The sequence below is a fragment of the Tiliqua scincoides genome, chromosome 4, assembly GCF_035046505.1.
Source record: "Tiliqua scincoides isolate rTilSci1 chromosome 4, rTilSci1.hap2, whole genome shotgun sequence".
NCBI classification, from domain to species: Eukaryota; Metazoa; Chordata; class Lepidosauria; order Squamata; family Scincidae; genus Tiliqua; species Tiliqua scincoides.
Window position 1 is genome coordinate 107333139 of NC_089824.1, and position 24394 is coordinate 107357532.

The 24394-nt window shown below is 44.6% G+C and overlaps 1 protein-coding gene across 1 annotated transcript; it reads left to right on the forward strand.

The window, feature by feature from the left end:
* The first annotated feature begins 4059 nt into the window (after window positions 1-4059).
* On the forward strand, window positions 4060-22848 carry UCK2 (uridine-cytidine kinase 2). The gene is made up of 7 exons (XM_066623831.1): window positions 4060-4281; window positions 14477-14636; window positions 15837-15933; window positions 18737-18879; window positions 20004-20101; window positions 21140-21188; window positions 21868-22848. The coding sequence occupies exons 1-7, from the start codon at window positions 4174-4176 to the stop codon at window positions 22005-22007; spliced, it is 795 nt and encodes a 264-aa protein (XP_066479928.1). The 5' UTR covers window positions 4060-4173; the 3' UTR covers window positions 22008-22848.
* Window positions 22849-24394: the final 1546 nt, after the last annotated feature.

Below are 24394 nucleotides of genomic sequence, written 5' to 3' on the forward strand. Positions count from 1 at the left end.
TAGATATACATAGGATTCGGCTCTCAGGCTGTAATCCTATCCACACTTACCTGGGACTAAGGCCCACTGACTTGCTTCTGAGTAGGCATGCATAGGATTGGGCTCTAAAAGGGCAGTTGAACCAGACTGAACTGTACTGCAACCTGAGGAGTACAGTATTTTCTATAAGGGATTTTTTAAAAAGGAAATTTAAACTAACTATGGACAAAAAGTGACTGGGAGAAGTTAACAACAGCATTTTAAAGTTGCTTTTAATACTGGTTTTCAAACTAGGTTTTTTAATAGAAATGTTGTGAGGGGGCTGTGAAGTTGTTTGCAGTAGCAGTGCTGGTAGAAGATGTGGTCAACACTTTCCAAATAACAGCTTTGGTCAAAAATCTCTTCCACCACCCACCCCCAAAGAAAGTCACCAAGAGACTGAGGGCCCAATTCTATCCAACTTTCCAACACCAATGAAGCCACAGTGCAGCCTCAATATATGGGAAAAAACATTCCCTTGCCTTGAGGAGGCCTCTGTGAGTGACCCACTACTGGGGTGGTGGGGTGCAGACCACACCAGATAACACCCTTGGGATGTGTGTGTGACACCACCTATTGCCAAAATTGTGAAAATCTCAGTATTTTCAAATAATATCATCATGTTATATATCATTTGATTGTTAACAATGAAAAATGCAATGAAACAAACCACGCTGCAATATCTTAATTCTATCAAAATTTATAGCCAAGTAATCATAAAAGTAAAACACAACTGTCTTATGTAACAAAAAGTGAATTTCTTTAACCCAAAACTGAACAATGAGTCTGATTGTTCTGAGAGCCAATGGGGTGTTGTTATGACACAGCAGAGAACCAATAAGGCGTTAGATTGAGTCAGCTCTTGTTTCCATTTATCAGAGATAATACTAGAACTCTTATTCATCATAAGTGTCATCAAGTGAGTGTCATCACGTTGGCCACTTGTTTTTTGTTGGTTACTGATTTGCTGGGTACCTGTACTGTTCTATATTAAAATAAAGTTAATGGGGGTTATACCAACCCTAGTGGTGCCACTGCATTTAGGCTATGTGTATGATTGGTGTTGGCATCCTTCAGTCTCGGAAGACTATGGTGTCACGCTCTGAATGGTGGTTCTGGAACAGAGTGTCCTCTCCAGTGCGCGAAGCCTGGGTAAAGTAGGTATGGAGGATAGGCTGTTACCCATGCAGTAAATCCCCCCTCTCCACGTCGCTGAAATGGTCCAATGGAAAGGCAGAGGCCAATACGGTTGGTTCCAGCGGTGTCGCAGGAGTTGCCAGAACGTGACTGTGTTCAGCCATGAACTGCCTCAGGGACTCCGGCTCCGGATTTTGCCTCGAGGTTGACTCCTGAAGCCTTTTCCATGAGTGGATGTAGCCACAAGGCAGTGGAGGTTTGGGATCAGAGTTTTCCTTCTCTCAGATGAGCTGCCTTCCCAGGCTGACGCGTTCCATCTACCCGGTGGCTGTTTAGTCGCCTCTTACGACAAGTACAGCCAAACTGAGGGCCTATTCTTATTTATTCTGTATAGTCTGGTACTATAGGAGGTCCATCATGGGGGTGACACAATGAGCCCTTGTACTAGGTGATGCAAACTCTGGTGATGTCTCTGTGGGTTTTGGTAAATGGTGTTGACCTTTAATGTCTTCCTTGCTGATATAAGCCAATTGATACCGCTGCCCCCTTGTCTACACATTCACATTTGAACTCTACTAATCATTTCTTTCCATCCAAGGAAGAAAGTTTATTTAGAAGGAGATATTGTGCCCAATCTATTTGTGATGAATGTTTCATGAACATATGAAGTTTCCTCCCAAACTGAGTTAGATCATTGGCCTATCTAGGTCAGTATTGTCTACAATGGCTTTCATACACAAGCAGCTGCTTGGCATAACAGCACAGGAGGATTTTTGCCTTCATTTCCTGCTTGGGGGCTTCCTGGAAGTATCTAATTTACCACTGAGTGAAACAGAATAACTTTTTATTAGAGAATGTTTCAGTTTTACAAGCAGAAAAACGACTGAGTAGAAAATACGAGATCCCAAAACACCGTTACATACACTGAGAGAGTATTGTCAATCACAAGCTCAGAGTATTTGAGTCTGGTATGTAAGTCCGTTCCAGGGGATTACAGGTGGTGGGTTTGAACTCCATAGGTCACTAGGTACAAGGCTAGAGAGCAAGACATTCTCACTCTCACCTTGCACGTGGCTAGCTGTGCCAGGCCAGGCTTCTTCTCCCGATGGCAGCCTCTGGAAGTGGGTCCTGGGTCCAGGGGGTCCTCTGTGGGTGGTCTCCACGGTTGTCACCGGCATGTCTGGCTTCTGGATGAGTTTGCTACACTTTGGTCTTATCCAAAAGGGCTCAGTTTGCAGATGTGAGAGGGCGGTACAGCAAAGATCTGTTTTGTTAAGTGCATATAAATCACCATTTTCTGAGTGTCCAAAAAATCTGACAATACTGTATGTAATTCCCCCCCCCCCGTTTTTTCTTTACATATACTATATTTGCTGAAATCTCAGTTTAGCAACTGTCACAGTAATTTCTGTCAGTGTCAACATATAGGAAAAATCAATGTTAAAATAGTAGTTTTGGGATGGTTTGAAATTACACCTGCATTAATAGCAGAATCCAGGAAGTGACAATTTCTTGCTTTTTGTTTAAGCACCTTATCAAGGACCCCACCCCACTCCACTCACTCACATTCCTCTCCTTTTCCAGTGCAAGGAAGTAAAAGTCAGTGGGCCCAATCCTATCCAACTTTCTAGCACCGGTGCAGCCGCAACGCAGGGAATAAATGTTTCCATGCTTTGAGGAGACCCATGTGACTGTCTCTCCAACATAGGAAGCTGGGCATACCCCATAGACACAGCAGCACCGGCACTGGAAAATTGGATACAATTTTCTTGGGAAACAGACTTCTTTTTTGACTCTGTTTTAGACCAAACATTATAACAAACTATTTGTAGAGATCCTTTCCACATTTGCAGAAGAATGTTGCTTTTTTTTTTTTTTAATTATACACCACTTTGGAAAGGTATATTCAAAATTACTATAAAAATCTCAGAAATACATAAACGCGAGTTTTTCCTAGAAATGTGAGTGCTGCAATTCTATCTACACTTACCCTGGAGTACACTTACGCTTATCCTTCATGCATAGGATGGGGCTCTAAGGTTGCAATCCTATCCACACTTTCCTGGGAGTAGGCTCCACTGAATATAATGGGACTTGCTTCTGAGCAGATGGGCATATGATTTGGCTCTCAGGCTGCAATGGTATCCACACTTTTCTTGAAGTAAGCTGCATTGATTATAATGGGACTTACTTCTGAGTAGATAGACATAGGATTGGGCTCTAAATATCTCTATTGGAGAACTGGTGCCAGTTAGAAGGACTGTATTGGCTGCAATCCTGTTTTTGTGGCCATCAATTGCAAAACTCCCAGGAATCTTAGGGAAGCAAGACAGCAGCCATGGGCAGACTGGACAGCTCTTGTCCTTTAGACATTTCCTAACAGTGGTTGTCACACACTGGACCCACTTTTTAGAATGAGAATCTGTCAGGACCCACTGGAAGTGATGTCATGGCTGGAAGTGACATCATCAAGCAGGAAAATATTTAACAATCCTAGGCTGTAAGTCCCAGGAGTAAGTCCCATTGACTATCATTATTAACAGCATATACATAGAAGCCTGTTAAAAGTACTGGTCTGTAACATTTCCCCAAATGCAGTCACGTACCATGGGAGCATCAAGTTTAAGATATTAAAAATAAATTGACATGAACGGGGACCCCCCTGAAATGGGCTGGGGACCCACCTAGTGGGTCCTGACCCACAGTTTGAGAAACACAGTATATTAGGAATTGGAATAAAGCCCAGTTGGGAAAGACACTTGTCCTGTTCCTCCTCCCCAGCCTCTAAGGGATGCCTCGCGGCTCCACAGGAAGCTGGCCAAGCCGGCTGCAGCAGCACGGCTGGGATGACGCAGCTGCCGCTCAGCCCCTTCTCCAGGAGAGGCGGAGACGGGGGCGGCCCCTGGCAAGGAAGCGCGCCGTGCACGCCATGCCGGGGCCGGGAGGTGCAGCGGGCGGGCACGAAGGCACCTGAATCCATCGGTTCAGGCGGGCGGATCTGGGCCAGGTGGCTGCAGCATGGCTGGGGACAGCGAGCAGAGACTGCAGGGGCACGGGCAGTCTGGAGGCGGCGGCGGCGAGGAGCCTTTCCTCATCGGGGTGAGCGGGGGAACGGCCAGCGGCAAGGTGAGCGCTGCTCTTCCACGCGTGACAGCCTGCTTGGGGGACCCGGCAAGGCGCCTCTGGCTGGCCCGCTGGCACCTCGCACGTGTCCAGAGCGGAGCCTGCTGCTGATAGTCCACGGGCCCTTGTCCTTCGGGGCCGGCAAAAACAGGATCGGGGGGCTGAGCCCCCCAACCCCGCATCGCGGCCGCGTCTTTGCAGGGGCGGGCTGACTGGCTGGCTGGCGAGCAGCGCCTTGGGGAGCCTGGGGCTTGTTGGCACGTGGCGCGCCCCGGCCCGTCCCGGCCTTCCGCTTCGACCACCAGCTGCGCGCACGTGCCGGGGGCTCAGAGTAGGGCCGGCCAGGGGCTTTCCGCCCAGAGCGGCCGGGTGGCTGACTGACAGCGAAGCAGGCTGGAGCCCCCCACCCCCGGCGTGCCTGCAGCTGGCCACCGAGGGGGATGGGGCGCGCGCGCTCCTGCCAGGCTGGCAGCCACATGGCATCAGCAAGCTGGTGCGCTTTGCTTCGCTTCGCCGCCTGGCCGGCCTTTGTTGCTGCACGGCGGGGGAGGGGGCGCTACGGGCAGGACTGAGCTGGCAGCGGGTTCCTGGGGTGCCATTGCTGTCGGTGGGCAGAGAAGGCGGCAACGTGCCCTCCCTTTGTCCTTCTTTCCTTTGGGGTCCATGTGCTCGCCCTCTCAGTGGGGCATTACCCAGGCTGGTAACAGGGCTGGACACGGAACTTGGCTTTAGTGCTACTGCTCAGTTTTCTAATTCCCCCCCCCCTTTCGGGACTCAGGGACCGATCCTATCCACACTTACCTCGGAGTAAGCCCCATTGACTATAATGAGACTTACTTCCAAGTAGACGTGCATTGGATCGGGCTCTCAGGGCACAGTCCTACCCAGCTTTCCAGCACTGGTGCAGCTGCAATGCAGCCCCAAGGTGAGGCAACAAACGTTCCCATCCCATAAGGAGGCCTTTGTGACTGCCTCTACCACCACAGTCCACACCCCTTTGGCATGGCTGCACCGGGACTGGAAAGTTGGATAGGATTGGGCCCTCAGCACTTGGGCATGGAAAAGAATTGGAAACATAACGTCTGGATGTGTCCTAAATTCCTGTCTCTTGTGCCTGAGTAACCACCGCCTGTATCCCAAATATCTGTAATGAAGCCATTCTCGCAGGCAAAACTGAGTATTGTATCTTTCGTTTTCAAACTTAAATATTGTATAACAGATTTGGAACCTGTGTTGTTTGGATCTTATGCACGGTGAGAGTGTCTCTGAGCATATGCATAAATTCCTCTCTGTCTTTCTCAACTGGCTAAACATGGCCCATCAGCAGTTGTTTGGGACTGGATTGGGTGCTTCTAGGGTACTGGGTGTGGCTTTCAGGCAGGTTTGGGCACCAGCACCTCTCTCCTTAGCAACTAACCACTGTTCTGGTAAGAAGCTGGGCAAGGTAAGCACCCTGTGCTGCAGCCAGCAACCCTAGCCAGGCTCATTATGCAGCTGGGTTCTCTGCCTTCCTGTCAGACAAAAGCTTGATCCTGAGTACCCTGTAGCAGGAGCAGACAAAAGGCCAGACTGCACTGGAAAACATCCAGTGGAGGCAAAGAATGCTGCACTGCCTTGCTATGTTGCCTTATCATTAAAGGGTGGAGGTGGAAAGAGAGTCATTGGCCTCTTCCCTTGTGGGTAAAGCTGGCAACAACGGGGCAGCTAGAATGCCTGGTTCAATTCTGTTGCTTTCTAAGACCGCCAATATCTGCTTGAATCTTTTATGCCTTTGCTTACAAAGCTAGCTATATGTCCAGGGGTGGTCCAAGATGATCCGGCACCCAGAGTGCCATCAAATTCTGCTGTCCCCTGCAAGTGTGTCCGCTTCACTAGCTTCAATGCAAGCACCAGCACCCAAGCCAATACCAAGCATCCCAGTAGGAACATCAGTCAGCCATCAGCCCACCCTGCCCCGCCTGCAGCAGCCAGAACCACCTCTCACTGCCATCTAGAAGAAGTGGCTCTAGAGGAGGAAGTAAGACCTCCCCATTCTCTTCTCCCTTGCTCTCCAACAGAGTGAGTAGAAAGAGGGTGGGGCAGCAGTTGGACAGGTGACTGACTAGGGCAAGTGGTGGGCAAATATGAAGTGCAGGTGGGTTCCAGTTTGCCACCTTTCCAAACCTGCTGCCTGAAGCAAGCACTTTAGCCAGCCTGGCTCTATATGTGTCCATAGTAAAAAGCTTTAAAGAAGACTTGTAACTGACCTACAAGCAGCTATATGCTCCCAGGCTTTTCTACAACCTGTTTGCTTTTTCCAAAATACACTCAAGTCTGGTAGTAGAGCAACATATTGGACTCTGGTTTGAATTCTGGACTACTAGCTTCATTTTGCACTGTTTTCCTTAGTGACAGATGGTAGTTTTATGTGCTCTGCAAGGCAAGGCTTGCCTTATGTGCAGTGTATATGCTAATGCTAGAAGCTTCTGTGCCAAGATGACTAAGAACGCAATCCTAACCCCTTATGTCAATGCTTTCCAGCACTGACATAAGGGCAATGCAGCTCTGAGGTAAGGGAACAAACATTCCCTTACTTTGAGGAGGCCTCTGTGAGTGTCACCCAACTGCAGGATGCAGCACGTGTCCCTTTGGCACTGCATGGTAAGCACTGACATAAGGGGTTAGGTTTGCGCCCAGAGTGAGCTGCAGTGCATGGTGCTAAATGGCAACCTAGATAAAGTGGGCATAAATGAGGTCTAGTGGAATGAAGAGAGAACAAGTAACTATTGCTGGATACAAAAGGTGGGGCATACTAGTATCAGAAGGCACAGAATCCAATAATTAGAAAAGTTAACCAGAGCAGATTCTTCTACAGAATTGCTATTAGAGTAACACCAGGCTCTAAAAGTAATTTAGTATTGTGGACATACTATTATTCAAGCACTGAGTGTACTCTTTGAGATGGAGAAAAAGTTTATTTTCACATTCACATTTCACATTCATATTTCAAGCCAATCATGTTTGAATTTGAAAGAGGAAACCTCAGAAATTAGGGAACTGGTTGAAGGAGTTGAAAGGGAAAGTTAAGATGGTCAAAATTCTCCAGATGCTGGGAGGCTATTTAGAACCACAATTAAGATAGAATGTATATCACAGATTAGGACAGTTACCACCAAGTTCAAAAAGATGAGCAGAGTCAAGGAAGCTGTAGAAAGCAAGAAGTCTTTCTTAGAAAATAAAAGTTTTTCCAAAATGAGTACCAAGAAAAGCACAAACGGGCAAAACAAGTATAAGGTAATGATAAGGCAAGCAGAAAGGGGGGGACAGACTATATTTTTAAATTCTTGATGGAGTGATTGTACAACAAAGGAGGGGAATGCTAAAGGAGGATAGGGAGATTCCAGAGATGCTGAATGAATCTTTTACATCTGTCTTTCCTGTGTCTAAACTGACTTTCAGTGAAGGATTCTGAAGAACTGGGTCAAATAAATATCAAAAGAGGTGGAGTTCTGGGGATTATTGAGAAATATAAAATTAACAATTTGCTTCATCTGGATGGCATGCACTTGCATGTTCGCAAAGAACTAAAGTGTGAAATTGTTGACCTTCTTAACAAAACAATTCAATATCTTTAAGTTCAGGGGACTGTGTTTCTGTTTGGCATGCAGCTAAACAATTACCACCATGTGTCTCAGAAATTTCTTACAACACATCTGCAAGGTAGATTAGTATTATTATCCCCAAATTGTAAATTTGAGGGGGGGGGGCCTTGAGGGTTTGCCTAAGGACAGCTAATTTGTTTCTTGCTAATATGAGTGTTGTATCAAAGATTTCGCAACTCTCACTTTTAGCCTCCAGCTATTCTGTGTGCATAAACTAGAAATACTTTTGCATAATTCCATATGAACCTTAACTTCTATTTACAATTTGTTTCATTTCAAAAATTTCACCTTTTTACTACTCTAATAAAAGCTAGAGTATGAAATTCCTATGTTCCAGCCTTCATGAAGCCTTTTCCAAGCAGCTTCCTGGACTCCAGGATGTTGAGTTTCCAGGCAATGTTTGAAAAAGGCTTCAAATGCCTGATCACCTGTGAGCCTTGAAATTTAATTTTTCTTTAGGAATATGAATGTTTAAAAGACTATTCTGCAGCACTAGGATCTTTTAGTTCTGATACTATATTCCACTCCTATCCTGAAAATTGAAGCTAATATTAGAACTGGCAATTTATTTTGTTTCTAGCCGTGCTTACTGATCCGTATATGGCCTGCATAAGTACCTGCCTAAGGGCACAATCCTAATCCACTTTCCAGCACCAACATAAGGACAATGCAGCCTCCAAGGTAAAGGAACAAACATTCCCTTACTTTGAGGAGGTCTCCATGATGGCCACCCAACTGCAGGATGCAGCACATATCCCATTGGCACAGCTATGCAGGTACTGGAAAGTTGGTTAGAATTTGGGCCTAAGGCTGCAATCCTATCCACACTTTCCTGGGAGTAAGCTCCATTGACTATAATGGAATTTTCTTCAGAGTAGACATACATGAATTGGGCTCTAACCCCTTGTGGCTTTTTGTCATGGAAGTTGGTGTCAGCTGCTTGCAATTCTTTTTGGTCTATGCTGCAATATGGCTTAGATGCTGCTGTGACAATCTGATTTGTCTACCCCCATTTTTTTTTTTGTAACAGCCAGTCAATCTTTTCACTTAGCCCTGCATCTCCTCCTGCAATGTCTTGCAAAGTCTGAAAATTCCACAAATATGCAAACTGAGTTGTCTTGTGCGACAATTACAGTTTAGCACAGATGCCTCACTGTACAGCTTATTTTAACCACAGAGTATGTTTCCTCCTTGGTTAAACAACTCAGATTCCGGTATTTTTCATCATGATTATCAAGGCCATAGTGAACTGGAATTATTCTATCCATAGCCTTTGTAATATGAGTATTCTGGGTTATGTGAATGCTTGTTGTATGATTATGATGCTCTTTAGCTTTCTCAGCAATATTATGTCTGTCTACTGAAATGTTGTGTCTGAGGAAGGGGCTCTTTAGGAGGCAATGGCATTTCAAAAGCCACAATGTTCTCTTAATCTGAGGCAGCTGGCACTTCAATAACAGCAGCTACGTTAGGGACATTCTCAGAAAAAAAGGAAATAATCCCCATTAGCAGGAAAACAAGGGTCCTTCTACTTACAATAAATTCCAAGATAGCCATCCCCGCCTCATGCTGCAGTGATTAATTTTAATAATTCAGGGGCACCTGTACTCAGGTGTCAAGACTCAGGGCCCAATCCTATCCAATTTTCCAGTGCCAGTGCAACTGTGCCATTGGGGCATGCACTGCATCTTGTGGTGGGGCAGCAGTCACAGAGGCCTCCTTAAGGTATGGGAACATTTATTCCCTTACCTTGGGGTTACATTGTGGCTGCACCGGTGCTGGAAAATTAGATAGGATTGGGCCCTTAGTCTGCAAACTGGGAATTATGGGGCTTGTTCTCACATCACCTTCTTATGAAATGTGAGAACAATACCTGCATATGGTCAAAGGCATACTCTCTTTATATTCTTACTTGTTGGATTGAATTGATCTTGGATTTGAATATAGATTAAGATCAGGAGTGCTGAGTGTGAGAAGTAAAGAAAAGCATATCTGTGGCTTGGGGCTACAAGGAGGAATAGAAAGTTGGATAGTAACAGCTGTGGCAATGTTCGGTTGAAGTTGTTGAATGTTGGTGGGTAGCTCATCTGCAGGCTGTTTGTGACCTGAAAAAGCAGCAGGAAGGGCCTGGGATAATACTAGAGTTGAAATGGATGGGGGGCAGGGAATTATTCTGACTTGCAAGTCGATGGTCTCTTTCCCAACTCAGTTACAGATGCTGGTTAGTTATAGTTATTAGGAAAAACAAGATGTAAAGATACCAGTGTGGCACTGGCCATAATACTTGCTAACAACATGTTCTTTAAAAAAAAGCAAAGGGAAAAAAAAACCCTCAGGGTTCATTTCAGAATTCAAATTGGGCGGGGGATGTTTATTTTTGCATTTGTGCAAAAAATCAATTTGGTTCTGCTTCATTCTATCTACAGCTTTGTTTTTCATGCTCAGTTTGTTCTCATCAAAACTAGACAGACCAGGCAACAAATGTAACATGTTGGTTCTGATCTGACCAATTTCCATCCCTATTTGGGGGAATGGAGTTGGGGAGAAGAGAGTCTCTCTAAAGAGGAAGAGAGACTCTCGGGAATGAGACAGTGTTGCTGCTGCTATAGAAATCAAGGTAAATGTTGCTTTTCAGAGTTGGTAAATGATAAAGAGTCAAAAAACAAATACAACATGCTAGTTATAATACATAGGTGCTAATGATAGGGAAAACGTGCCCTCTCTCAGTAACTGTTAACGGTGACTGCTGTGACTGTGAGTAGGAAGAAGTGTGTTTAAGGCTCTTCATTAAGAATTGTCATTCGTATTGCATCTATTGCTGTAGTAGGCACCATACACAAATTAGGAAGACGTGGTGTTGCTCATAGGTTTACATTCTAATACACTTCTTCCACTCACAGTATATGTGCTGTTGGAAAAAATGTTTGGCTGGTTCTTCCAGTGCTGTCAAATTGCTTATAAATCCCACCAGGGATCTTGATAGCTGTCTAGACAGGATAAAAATGCTTGGAGAATGAGGCTAAAGAAGGGTTAGCATGTTTATATCCAGATGAGGAGGCAATGACATGGTGAGCTGTGGTTACATGTCCCCACGCCTGTCCTGATCATTGTCTTTTTGAGAATCTCTTTTTATAGAAGAAATTAAGAGCTGGCTAGGAAGGGTTGGCAATTTCTTGGGCAAAAAAATGTGTTTGGACTGCATGGGGGCTTCCGGGGTACCCAACACCCCCACCATGGGGTTTCTACACTCACATTGCTCAACCTTTGCCCTGTGGGGTGGATGCATTGAATTCTCTGGAAGAGTTCTGTCAGTGAGAAAACCGAAAGGAAAAAAGAGTGGGGGGGATTCTACTCCTCTCCCTTTTCTTTGGCACCTAGGACAGGTGATGGAAGAGAAGGGGTTATATGGTTCCCATGTCTTGTTATTTGACATCTGTGAACATATTTCTGAATCTTCCATCATAATTTCATTTGAAAATGAACTAAAACATAACTTGAACCTCATACTGGCCTTCTGTATAATAAATGTAGTAAATAGAAGGTAATAAAAACAGAAGAATATATTAATGCCTAAACTGTGGCTAATTAATTTTTCCAAGGAAGAAAATCAGGCTAATTGCGTAGTTAAAATCATACAGTAATATGTTGGCCCTGGACTGGGGTTGTAAGGGGATCTTACCCCCCACACTATGGGGTCATGGCATGCAGTGCTGCCAATCATGAAGAACAATACACAGGTTCATCATGGAAAGAACGTAGTTTCCAGGCAAAGTTACTTTTTTTGGTGCAAGTAAAAGTAATAACGTGTAGGCGTTTCTAACAAACAGTTGTCCTTAGCTTGTTCAGAGGAAAGGGGAATGGAATCCTCTCTTGCTTCTGCTAGAAATTCCCAAGCTTGGTAGTTAGCTGTACTGAGCAGGGGTTTGAGCAGAAGACCTCTGAAGTCCCTTCCAACTCTTAAGAGTCTATGATTTCTTGCCAGATCTAAAACTGAAGCAAAAGTGGTGCTTGACACTACAAACCCCCAAAGTGATTCTTCTGGGCTCAGGGCCATTCGCTTTCTGCACCTTGTGGGTAAGAAATGATTGGGGTTCCTACATGGGGTATGGAATGTTTGGTAGGGAAAAAAAGTTGCAAATGAAAAAGAGCAAAGGGTCTGGGAAGTGTGCAAGAGGAATGGGGAAGGGACACAAGACAGCTTGTTTATGTGCTAGGAGAAGCAACTTCTCACAGCAGGAATGTCAATAATGATGGGTAGCAACCTCTCCCAGGCTGATAAAGACAGAGAGATAATGAGGGAGGACAGATGAAAATATACCCATCACAGACATAGAAAACATGGGGAAGGGGGAAAGCAAAAGTGGCCATCGAGTGGCTTCCAGGAGCCTGAAAATATTTTGAACCTGTGTGTGTGAGATACTTGCTAATTTATATAGTTATTGATGAGCTATTATTGGATGAAGGATGAGGATGATCCTTGAAGCACAACTGTAATGTCAGCTGGGCATTGCACACTTTCTATGTAAATGACAGGGCAGAGTGGGGAAGTTGGCAGATGGTAAAGGTGGCTTCAGTCTTATCCTGTTCTAGAATTGCTGGAGATCCTCTCTGGTCAAGGCCATCATGGCCATAACATATGGGAATGAGAAGGGCCTGGGAAGAAACTGAACCAAGGCTGTTAAGCCATTTCTGCCCAATGTTTCATATACGCAACAGGGACCAAATGTGTGCGCCTGTGGGCTGGGCAAAAATGGGTTGCTAATTTGGCAGCCTGTGGGCTAGACTGGTCCCTAGGGTATTTTGAAGTGGCCTGTGGCAGTCCTACTGATAAGTGTTTGTGATAAGATGGAAAAGTGCAATAGAAATTCCTCACTGTAATGTTTATGACATTCATATACAGTACTGTCTTTCTTTCTGTGTACTCAAGGTATCTTGCAATCTAGTAGTCATGATTTTAAAAAGGTAGAAGAGATACAGTGAGAGGAGAGGAAATTTCTGCATTGAAGTACCAGTTCTTATGTATGTGTTAACAGAATCAAGTGAAATGGGGGGTGCAGCTAGATGAAATCTCTGAAACATTTGATCTGTCTTTTGGATTTTGTATGTGAGCTATTGATGTCTCCATTGATATGTAGTCCTCAGACATGACACTTGGACTCCACAACTGAAGGCCACATTACATTAAAAAAAAAAGCTTAAATAAATTACACTAATAGTAGCTTCCTCATTACTCCACAGTATTTTATGGAGAGGTTTTTGCAGGACTGAAGAGTGTGAGGACGGAGTTAAATAATAATAATAATAATAATAATAAATAATAACTTGGTATTTATATACCGCCTTTCTGGTCATCAGTTTACTCCTCTGACTTTATTCAAGGCGGTTTACATAGGCAGGCGTTTCTAAATCCCTCAAGGGGATTTTTACAACCATAGCGGTTCTCTCTTTCAAGAACCAACAACATTTCAGAATGGATCTTCCTGGTTTGGCCTCACTTCTGGCCTCCAGTTCTCCCATGCAGGCTGACAAGCAGCTCCATCTCTCATATGGAGGGCAGCCAAGATGCTTCTTGCTCACACCAAGAGCAGGTGGAATCACTCAGCTGGGCTTGTCAGCTGCTTCAAGGTCTCATCATTCTCAGCTGTTCAGAGGGCTGCTAGTGTCCTCGAACTGGCAACCTTCTGATGTTATCTTTGGGCTAACTGAGGCTCTACCCTCTAGACCAGACCTCCTGCCCAGTCTTCTCCCCCAGTCTTCATTGGGGCTTGCTGCATTTTTTAAAAACACACACAGGCCCCAATTACATTAATGTTATGTGTAGTTTGATTCTGAGAGGTCCTGAAGGCTAGGTGGTGCCAACCTGATTAGAGACTGACCGCTATGAAGGGATAAGTTGCTGCAGCAAAATGCTTCTGGCTGCCAGACCCCTGTCTAGAGAATAGAGTGACCCCCATAATACAGACTGTATAGTTGAAAGAGACCGAAACTCCTTGCCCATGCACACTTGGGAAACTCTGTAGTACAAAGTGCACACACTGTATAAGCCTAGCTTGGGAGAAGCTGGAGGGAGTGCTACTGTGCCCCAACCCTAGAACCTGGACCAACATCCTCCCTACCCAGAAACAACCCTTTAAAGAGCAGGAGAAGATAAAAAGAGACAAAGTTAGCCCCTACTATAAACAGCGGTGAAGTAACTGTGGTTCCCTTAACTGTGGTTAAGGGAAAGATCATGGGCTGAGGATTCATCATGGGCAATAACAAAAAAAAAAAAGAGATGCGCCATGTGTGATTTCTTCCCAATGGAAGTTGCTTCGCTAGACCCACTGGACAGGGTCTTTTTATTGTTGGCACCCCCTTAGCATACTTCTTGTATTTCAGGCAGATGTTGCTTCATTAACTATCCGGAGGAGTCCCCTGCCACTTGAACAGTGGCAGAGGAGGTGGGCTCTAGGCAGCTGGAGGGAAACCTTCTGCCCTGACGGTTCTTTAGGCCAATTCTGATTTCTTTTCAAGTGCCAGGATTTTTGCTCAATTTCTCTTCTTTGAATCTTCTGCAGTCCTCTGTTTGTGCCAAAATTGTCCAACTGCTGGGACAGAATGAAGTAGACCATCGCCAGAAGCAGGTTGTGATTCTGAGCCAGGACAGCTTCTACCGAGTACTCACCGCAGAGCAAAAAGCCAAAGCCCTCAAGGGCCAATTCAACTTCGACCACCCAGGTGACTTGCCATGGAGACTGGGAGGGGAATGGAGAAGCAAAACAATCTCTGCAGAGTGGTAGAGACCTCAGTTTGCACCTCTGCTGTTGGCGACCCAGAGGCGATCTTGGGAGACTGGGATGTCATAGTAGTGTAATGTTTTCTACTCCAGATGGAAATACTGAGAGCTGTTTAGAAGTGAAGCAGATTATGGGTGTCATTAAAGGTGGCAAAACAGAAAACATAGCCTGATTTGTGGCTAACAAAAAATTAAATTAAAACAAAACTATACTGTATTAGGAAAACTTTTTTTTAATTCTCACCAAAACCTAAAATAGCAGGCCCAAGCCAAGCCACCTGGTGCCTAAGTCAAAGGTCCAGCATCATTCTCTCCAGTCCACTCTGTGTGTGGTATACTGCACAAATGTTTTTCTCTGTTGCCCTGCTCTTTCCTGCACCTCCTCAATATAATCTACTTACTAGCAACTCCTCCTCCTATGTCCACCACTTGCATCTAAAAAGCCAGAGAGGTTGAGGAAGGGGGAAGTAAAGATAGAAGACCGGCAACCTTGAATGACCTCTCTCTCCACTGCACCACTTCATCTCTCCCTCACCTTCTCTGTCTTCTCAAATGGTAGGGAGCCAGCATCCAGGAGGAAGAAGGTAGCAGTGGTGCAATAGTGATGGTAGTATCTTACTTTCCATGCTACCCTCACTACCAAGGCACAAGGCTGTCCCTCTAACATGTCTCCAGGGACCCATGATCACTAAGGCTTATTAATGGGCCAACCCTGGCAGCGGGGAAAAGGAACAACAATAATACCCAGCAATAATCAAATTAACAGCTTCCCAGAGGTATTTCCTACAGAGCCATATCTTCCCTATGTAGTGAAAACTAAACACTGAAAGAAGTCAGGTAGGTTTCCCAGTAGGCCTTCCCAGGGAGGATATTCCATAGCAGAGGTGCCACTACCAAAAAGGCTTCATCTCTTCAACCTCCACATTACTCTATCCAGGACCTCTGGATTCTTCTCTGAGGACCTCATTGAATTAAATAAGAGCTGTGCAAAAGCATAGCAGCAAGAGGCTGACCTAGGAGACTGTACAAAACCTTAAGATACAGTAGGAAAGATGGTGCTTCTCCTAGAAACTGCTTCTACCTCATTAGGCAGGCCTGAGAGTCAACACCATTCAACATTTTTTCTCTTATTCTCCCTGCAGATGCCTTTGACAGTGAGCTGATTGTTAAAACACTCAGGGAGATCACAGAGGGAAAACCAGTTCAGATACCTGTTTATGACTTTGTTTCCCATTCTCGGTAAGTGTGCATGCTTGGGATGCGGTGCTGCATGTCTATGTCTACATCTTAGTGGAGACTGTCAGTGAGCCCTTGGAACAGGGGATCTGCATGTAAGACCTTAGCTTGGCTTCAAGCCAAGTTGCACCTAAATTGTAATGCACATAAATAGGGGTCAGAGGGGCTTGAGGCAGCAGACAGGATCACGGTAGGCTGGGTTCAACTACCGACTTCAGTAGAAGATGATCAGAAGGGACAAAGCTGAGATTTGAAGAGGACATATAGAGGTAGGATGAGAGAATCTGTATTGCTACTCTGATAAATTGTTTGGACTAAGGAACCTGTGCCTGAATGGTTCCTTATTACCTGGGCAGAATTATCTATGCCCCTGTTGGCTCTGCTGTAGACGGTGGTGAGGGGAGTGCTGCGATGCATTAGAGATCAGATCAACAGCTTTCTCTGTCTGGGAAATGCTCTTGTGGTGCAGAGGATAAAGTGTCTGAGCTCTGCTACTAAGGTACCTAGTTTTAGACCTCACCTCACATTACAAATGCTACAACTCTGTCTATAAGTTTAAAAAGAACATTTAAAATCTGGGGGAGTGGAAAGAAGACTTGGGGGCATGCTGTCAAGCCTGAAATAAAACCCATACTGGTTAACTTGAGGAAGATCATGCCTGAGTGTGACTAATCCCTCCCCCCATAATTTCTTGCCTTTACGTTTGTAGAGAGGAGCGAAGAACTGCATGCTTCATAGGAGGCGTATGAGAATTTTTCTCTCTCTTTCACTGTATGATTGCTTGCAAATGGGTGTTGGGAAGACGTTTCCTTAGCTGTCACAAACTTGATCGATCAAGCATGGGATAGATCCCATTTTAGACCCTATTCTATGGTGATGGTGGCAAACAAATATTACTTTTCTGCCACCTTTGCATCAACACAATGTCAATCAGTGGAGCTTCCTTTGGGGTGGTAAAAGGCCTTTTACATCTTTGTTCCCAAGGGAAGCTGGAAAAATCCTCACAGTCTTCCTGTGAACAATTTGCAAATAAAATCATCTATATCTTCTCCAGCTCGGACTCTTATTGTACTGGCTTAGTCCTGGATGAATTGATGGCTCGTTATTGTGTTTCCAAGACCACTTGAAGATGTGGTCAGGATTCTCGCGACAGGCCTCACCTTTCCATGCATCCTTGGCCCTTGTTCTTTCTGACTAGTTCTGGAAAAGTCAGATTGAGGCTAGCCCATTGAACAGCAGAGGCTGCTATGGTACCTCTCTGAGAGAGGGTGCGATCCCAATTGTATTGAAGAAGGTGTAGGCATGGCTCCTGCTAAAGAAATAGTCTTTGTACCCCTGTGACTTGAACATGTATCAGCCCGTCCTATGCATTCCATCTCTACCATTTCAGTGTGAAATGGTAACCCAGTTTGAGAATTTTCTCAGGATGCTGATTATCTATATCAGTTTCAGTAATGCTTCAGTCTGCTTTTGGAACTGAAATTGTCTTGACTTCCCTAGTGGATGAGCTACATTGAGAGGTAGGAAATCCTGTTGATTTTGCTGGATCTCTCAGTTGTGTTTAATTCCATTGTCTCCTCCTGGGTAAACTTTCTGGAGGAGAGCTTAAAAGCAACATATTTAGGTGTCTCTGGTGGTTAGATCCCAGAATGTGCTCCATTGCTGGTGGTTTGAAGGGTGCTATCTTATTTCATAAGATATGAAATGTGGATGCCCAGAGGAGCACCTTGTTCCCCATGCAATTTAACATCTTCCTGAAACCATTCAGAGATCCAGAAATTTGGGCTGAAATGTCATCAGACTGAGACACTGAGAACTCATTTTCATCTAGGAGACAGTGGGTATTCCACTGTCTGGGGTCAGTATGAACTGGGTGGAACTGTTGCAACCAAGGTGAATCCAGATGCAACCAAGGTGTTGTTGGCTTGGGGGAATAGTTAGTCTAGGATTAGGTATAAAGTCTGTTTTATATACAGTTCTTAAACCTCTGCCTTCTATATTGGTCTCCAATTTGTTCATTAGACAGCTGCTCAGGGCCAGCAGTTGCATTCTCAGTCACACCTGTTGCTCCTTCATTACCTTGATTAACTTTATTGGTCTACTTATGAGTGTGAGAGAATACTTGACAGTACCAGTTGATGAAAGATCTGTGAATTGGAAAGTTCTCTTGTAAAACTCACTACCCATCCATCCTGGGTGCATTTTTTCCAATGACAAACAGAAGGCACCAGAAGTGAAGTTGTGAGTTTTCATATTTACATTTCTCCACACCAGTATCACAGGTGATAAACCTCATCATCAGATTTTATTCCAAGAATTGTGGTATGCTGCCTTTAGCAGTTTGTAGAGACTGCATGCTGTGATTTGCTGTGTTTATGTCTGAGTGGCACCTGAAGCTGACAGAACTGTGGTGGCTGTCCTAAATAATGTAATCCTTGCATGTGTTCACATATATACATAAACGTACATATATACATGCATGAATGCATGCACATGCAGGGATTCCATCTTGCACATATTTATATCATCTTAATTACTATATATAAGAGAGGAGGTATTTTAATTACTGTAGTGTGACAAGTTTGTAAATAAATAAAAACACTACTGTAATTAAGATATGATTGCTGTAACTGGAGATTTAGGCTTGGCAATAAAGGTCCCTGTATATTAACCCCTTTGAATTTTCAAGTGGCTAATATTTTCAAGAACTATGCCACACAGAGAATGTTCTTGTCATGTTTGATTCTTGAATCAGAATTTGAATGATTCTTATGAATCTAAGAATCTTTCTTGCATATGTTAACAGGAAAGAAGAGACTGTAACGGTGTACCCTGCAGATGTGGTGCTATTTGAGGGTATCTTGGCCTTCTACAACCAGGAAGTCCGGGACCTGTTCCAGATGAAGCTTTTTGTAGACACAGATGCCGACACTCGGCTCTCCCGCAGAGGTAAGTTGGGGGATGTCTTCTCCTTGCTATATCTGCACAAGTAACTAAAACATGCACTGAGCATGTGAGCAAATGATTCTCTTCAGATGCATGGGGACGTTGTGATTGTGTCCACATAATTAATACAGCTGATGTATCTTGGTGTAGGGGCTTCAATGTATATCCATCAGCACTGTGGAGTATGTTGGCTTCTGCTCTAGGCATCCGAATAAATTATGCGCTTGCTGCTTGTCTTTGGAGTAAAGCAGTGGAGCTAACTCTACCAAGCAAAGAATTTCGACTTATCAGCTGGAAGCATCTTATGCTGAGCACATTGCTATCATGGACTGGGCTCTGAAGGAGTGCTGTGCATAGCCTCCTAGAGCTTTGCTTTCTTTGTTCAAGGCAGCTGTTTGCCCTGCCAGAGATTCTTGCCACTCTTAAACTGGCCACATTCCTATACACACTTACCTGGGAATAAGTTCCATTGAACTCAATGGAGGTTTCTTCTGAGTAGACATGCATAGGATTTAGCTTTAAATTCATTTTGGGGGCCAAACTAGACAGGATGCATAAGATCTCTGATTGGAACGTTGCAAATTTTTTCAAAATTGACCATGCTCTTCCCCTTGCCCCCAAATTGTGGCTTGACGTCACCAGAGGGTTGTCCCTCCTTCTGCATGAATTGCTGTCCTGAACCAGACACCCCTGAAGAATCTGTTAGCAGCAGAAGGGAAAACTTGCAGCTACACATCTTCTCTAAATTGGCTTTTTAATATATGATGTGAAATTTCATAATGAAGCTGAACCTCAGCAGGGTTGTCTCTGGTCAGTGCCTAGTTGGGAGATCTCCTGGGAGGCCCTGCCCATGTGTGCTGCTTTGGGTTACACTGGGGAAAAAAAGCAGGATCCATGCACCCTAGTTCCCAATATTCTAGTGCATCAGAAAACAGAACCTCTTCTAGTTTGGTGCTGCGTTTCAGAATGTGGTGCTTTTTGCACTTCACACGCATCCCTGTTCTACTGATTTTCAAAGACATAAAGCCTGTCCAGGATTCCATAATCTGCTTGGCTGGTGGCCTGTGAGTACAGCTGTGCGCTGGCCCTGCTGTGTCATTCACCTGTTTATTTATTTCCTGCTACAGTCCTCAGAGACATCAGTGAAAGAGGCAGAGATCTTGAGCAGATCTTATCTCAGTATATCACCTTTGTCAAACCAGCCTTTGAAGAATTCTGTTTGCCTGTGAGTAAAGGAAATGCCCCTGTCTCAACTCTGGGTTTGCAAGTTTGTGGGTGGCTGTGAGGTTTAGAAAGGGAAGGAGATTTGGCTGGTGCTCCCTGTTCCCAGCTCGAGAGGTATGCAGCTTTTCCTGTTCCTGTAAGAGGTCAACTCTGAACGGTTGGGTGGGGGTGGTGTTGGAGAGGATGTTTTGGCCACCCACTGAGCTGAGAAACATTGATTGCTGCATTGACGTACCATGGCAGGGAGGAGGGAAGCTCAGGTTATATAATTTTGGACATTGCCCTCCAAAATCTGTGCTGGGCAACCTGCAAATTGGAACTCACAATAAATGTGGCTTCCTTTGCACAAAACCTGTTTCAACTAGACCTCAACAACAAACAGCCAAGCTGAAAATGTCTTTCAAATCTTTGGCAGTTGTTGCATTTGCTCACACTTTTCTATGTAACCCTTGGGGGTGGCAGGCAAGAAACTTGCATGAATGTACCCACTGCTGCGAACCCCTGTGGTTATTTCTGCAAAGCTTCATTGGGCAGCGGTGCAACAGCTGTCGAATTTCTGTGACTGTTAGTGATGAAGGGAGGGACAGTTCTTCAGGCTCCTTACTGAAGCATATCAATCCTGACAAGAGGAGAGGAGAGTAAGAGAAGAGATTTCCAGCTTTCATGTGTTACTTGACCAGCAGTACTAGGAAATATCTGCAGTCAGCTCTCTACTGTGAACAACAACAACAATAACAACAACAGTATTTATATACCGCTTTTCAACAAAAAGTTCAAAAAGCGGTTTACAGAGAAAATCAAATATCTAATGGCTCCCTGTCCCAAAAGGGTTCACAATCTAAAAAGATGCAAAAGAATACCAGCAGACAGCCACTAGAAAAGACACTGCTGGGGTGAGGTGGGCCAGTTACTCTCCCCCTGCTAAATAAAAGAGGAGCACCCACTTGAAAAAGTGCCTCTTAACCAGTTGAACAGAAAGTAACTATTCATGCAGGTCCCACTGCAACTCTCTGTGACATATTTTTCTTCTTTTGGGCAGACCAAGAAGTATGCTGACGTGATTATCCCAAGAGGGGTGGATAACCTTGGTGAGTGGTGGTGATGAGGTGATCGCTACATAATCTTGGTGGGTGAAGGCCAACTGGAAACAGAAAAATGTTAAGACATTTCCACATCAGCTGGCATTCCTGGTACAGCACTTCTGGTGTGTTTGTGTATTCCTGGAGCAGGTATATGGGGAGGGAGATAGACAGTACTGGACTTTCTAGAAACTTGAAAGCACTGCAGTGATTGGGGTGGGAAAGCTGAAAGGCTCAGTGTCGGGGGAATATCTGTTTTTGGAATGTGCTGAATGTCTGTTCCCTCAGGTAAGAAAGCATAACCAGCTCTACATGTCTGTAATTAGAGAGAAAGTTGACCCAGGTTGATCTAGTTGATCTAGGTTGATGGGTATGGCTTCAGGCAAGCCTGGGTCTCAGCACTTCTCATTCTAGAAGTCTCCTTTCTGTGAAGATGTAGAAATCTCATTAGCTGAAAAAGAGGATTTACCTTTAAGGGAGGACTAGGAAACTATGAAAGTGGCAGGGAGCACTATTGTGTGGTGCAAAGGCATCCACATCTTGGATCTGTGTGGAGGGAGATGAAGAATTTGAGGGAAATGTCTTTCCTGATTATGACACTTAAGGACACACTCTGTCTTGTATGGCATAACAAGTGTTGTATTTTGGATTCTGTGTGGACTATATTAAGCCCTTTTTTTCTATACAGTGGCCATCAACTTGATTGTGCAGCACATCCAGGACATCCTGAACGGAGGCCTTGGCAAGCGCCAGCCCAATGGGTACCTGAATGGCTATACTCCTCCCCGCCAGAGACAGCGTTCAGAATCAAGCAGCCGGCCCCACTGACCTGAAGGCTGCAGGGAGGCCCTGCAATGCTGCCCCTCACGCACTGCATCCTGCCCTGTATTTAAGACCTCCCTAGCAGGTCCTGATTGCTTGGAGAGGTTGGTGGGTCCATACAGATGACCCTCACCTGCCTGCAGTGGCTCTGCCCCAGAGTCTATCATGATGGAATAAATTTCTTTATTAAAGATACAGGTGATTTCCAAGTTTTGTGCAGTGGGAAGATGACATTACATTCTTTGTGATGAGTTCATGCTATTGTTGGGGGACCCATGATTGTATGCAAGGGTGTGGGAGGGAGAGAATTGAACCTATGCTGGGTAGCCAAATGGTTGCCATTAGTTTCAAATGGCATTTGAACTTCAGCTTTGTATTAATGCTTGGACACACAGCAATGAGGGCATGTGGGTTTTTTTTCTTTACTATGACTTGATGCATTCTGGGGAAGAGCAGAGATGGTGGGAGTTACACAGGAGGTGCATCTGATGACCTAGAACAGGGGTCTCCAAACTTTTTGACCAGAGAATCGCATCAAATATTCCAAGGCATCTCCTTTGCCTGCAAGACCTGTTCTTCGGGGAGGTTTGTCAGAGCGACATCACCTGCATGATGATGTGGAACAGGGGAAACCCTGAGACTTGGTGCTCTTTCGGTGGTGGTTGCTTTTAAGATGTGATGTACTTCCCCTCACCCTCAATAAAGATGGCATGAAAGATATTTTTGGCTTTTGTTTAAAACATAACCCATACTAGTTATACCATGGTGTTTGTCTTTACAGGAAGAGTACCAAAGACTTAGAATTCTGTATTCTGAATTCTGACCTGAAATAAAAATACAGATTGAATTAATTTGTGTAAATGTACTGTATCTGCACATTTAATGCATATATATGGTTGGTCCATATCATACATGTGATTGATTTATGCTTGCCCATCCCCCAAGACAGAGAAAAACAACAACTTAAATACTGCAGACAACTTAAGCCCAAATCTTAACCAGTTTTCCAGCACTGGCATAGCTGTGCCAATGGAACATGTGCTGAATCTTTCAGTTGGGTGGCAATTACTGAGGGCTCCTCAAAGTAAGGGAATGCTTGTTTCCTTACCTTGGAGCTGCATTGCCCTTATGTTGGTGCTGGAAAGTGGGTTAGGATTGTGCCCTTTATTTATGCCCTGAAGCAAGCCTGAAATCAGAGAATGAAGCTGCTGTTCTCTCAATCATCTCAGTTCCTGCATATCTCTCCTATAGTACAGGTTGAGCCTCATTATTCCAAGCACTCGTGGATGGCAAAAAACGCATTTAAAAAACAAAGTTTCTTTGCTCTGATGATTTAAAAACAGCCTTGCTGACCTTTGTGATGTAAGGTAAGAGTCATTAAGAAGACAACCCATCCATCAGTCATCCTCCAAGCGCTTACAAAGGTGCTTCACTCAGCCCCTCCCTTCACCAATGCAAAGTGATCACCTTTCTTTACATGCTCAGGAGGAAGGGAGGGGTAGCCTGGAGAGAGAAGGATTGATGGATTTTCAGCCAGCTTGCCCCCCCCCCCCGCTCTCATTAAGGAGGCTGTTGTTAAAGGACTGTTCAGTTTTTTAAACTGATTTTAAAGGGATGCATTTTTCCCCTTCTCCAGGGATCAGGACATTCCTTCTCATTTGCAGGGGTGATTCATGTTGAGTCAAATCCGTGTATAAAAAATCTGTGTATGAAGAGTCTGGACCTGTACTGTGATTTTAGTTCTTAAAGAAACAATAAGTATTTGTTGCATTTAAGGGAATTTTGACTATATGCAATTTTGGCTTTTTATGCTCTGATCTTGGAATGTAACCACTGCATCGGTTGTGGCTGACTGTCATTTATGCTTATACTCTGCCTTTTGATCAAATGATCCCCAGGACATCTTACAATAGATTGCAATGAGCACACACTCCAGATCAAGTTGATGACTGAGGTCAAAGGTTGCTTCCTTTTTGTTCTGCAGTTCTAGAACAACTGACAATTCTTTTGGTAGGGGTAGAGTTTTTGTAACGTGTCTTGCAAAATTGAGAATACCTCTGTGAATAAAGGATTTGGGGATGTGGGGAAAAACCAGTTTCACGTTGTCTTTATGAATTTATTGTATAGAAGATTGGAATCCTCAGGAACACTAAGGGTGCAATCCTAACCAACTTTCCAGTACCGAGGTAAGGGCAATGCAGCTCCAAGGTAAAGGAACAAACATTCTCTTACCTTAAGGAGGCCTCTTTGACTGTCACCCAACTCCAGGATGCAGCACATGCCCCTCCCCCCCCCGTTGCCACAGCTGTGTCAGTGCTGGAAAGTTGGATTTGAGCCTGAGCCCTCTGCTTCTGTGTTGAACTCTGTGTTGAACTCTTGAACTTCAAGGATTT

Bases quoted from the DNA above. Each gene is read 5' to 3' on its own strand.
- UCK2 (XM_066623831.1), top strand. From the start codon at position 4,174: ATGGCTGGGGACAGCGAGCAGAGACTGCAGGGGCACGGGCAGTCTGGA. The intron at 20,102-21,139 runs GTGAGTAAAGGA...TCTTTTGGGCAG, and splicing joins TTGAAGAATTCTGTTTGCCT to ACCAAGAAGTATGCTGACGT. The intron at 21,189-21,867 runs GTGAGTGGTGGT...TTTTCTATACAG, and splicing joins AAGAGGGGTGGATAACCTTG to TGGCCATCAACTTGATTGTG.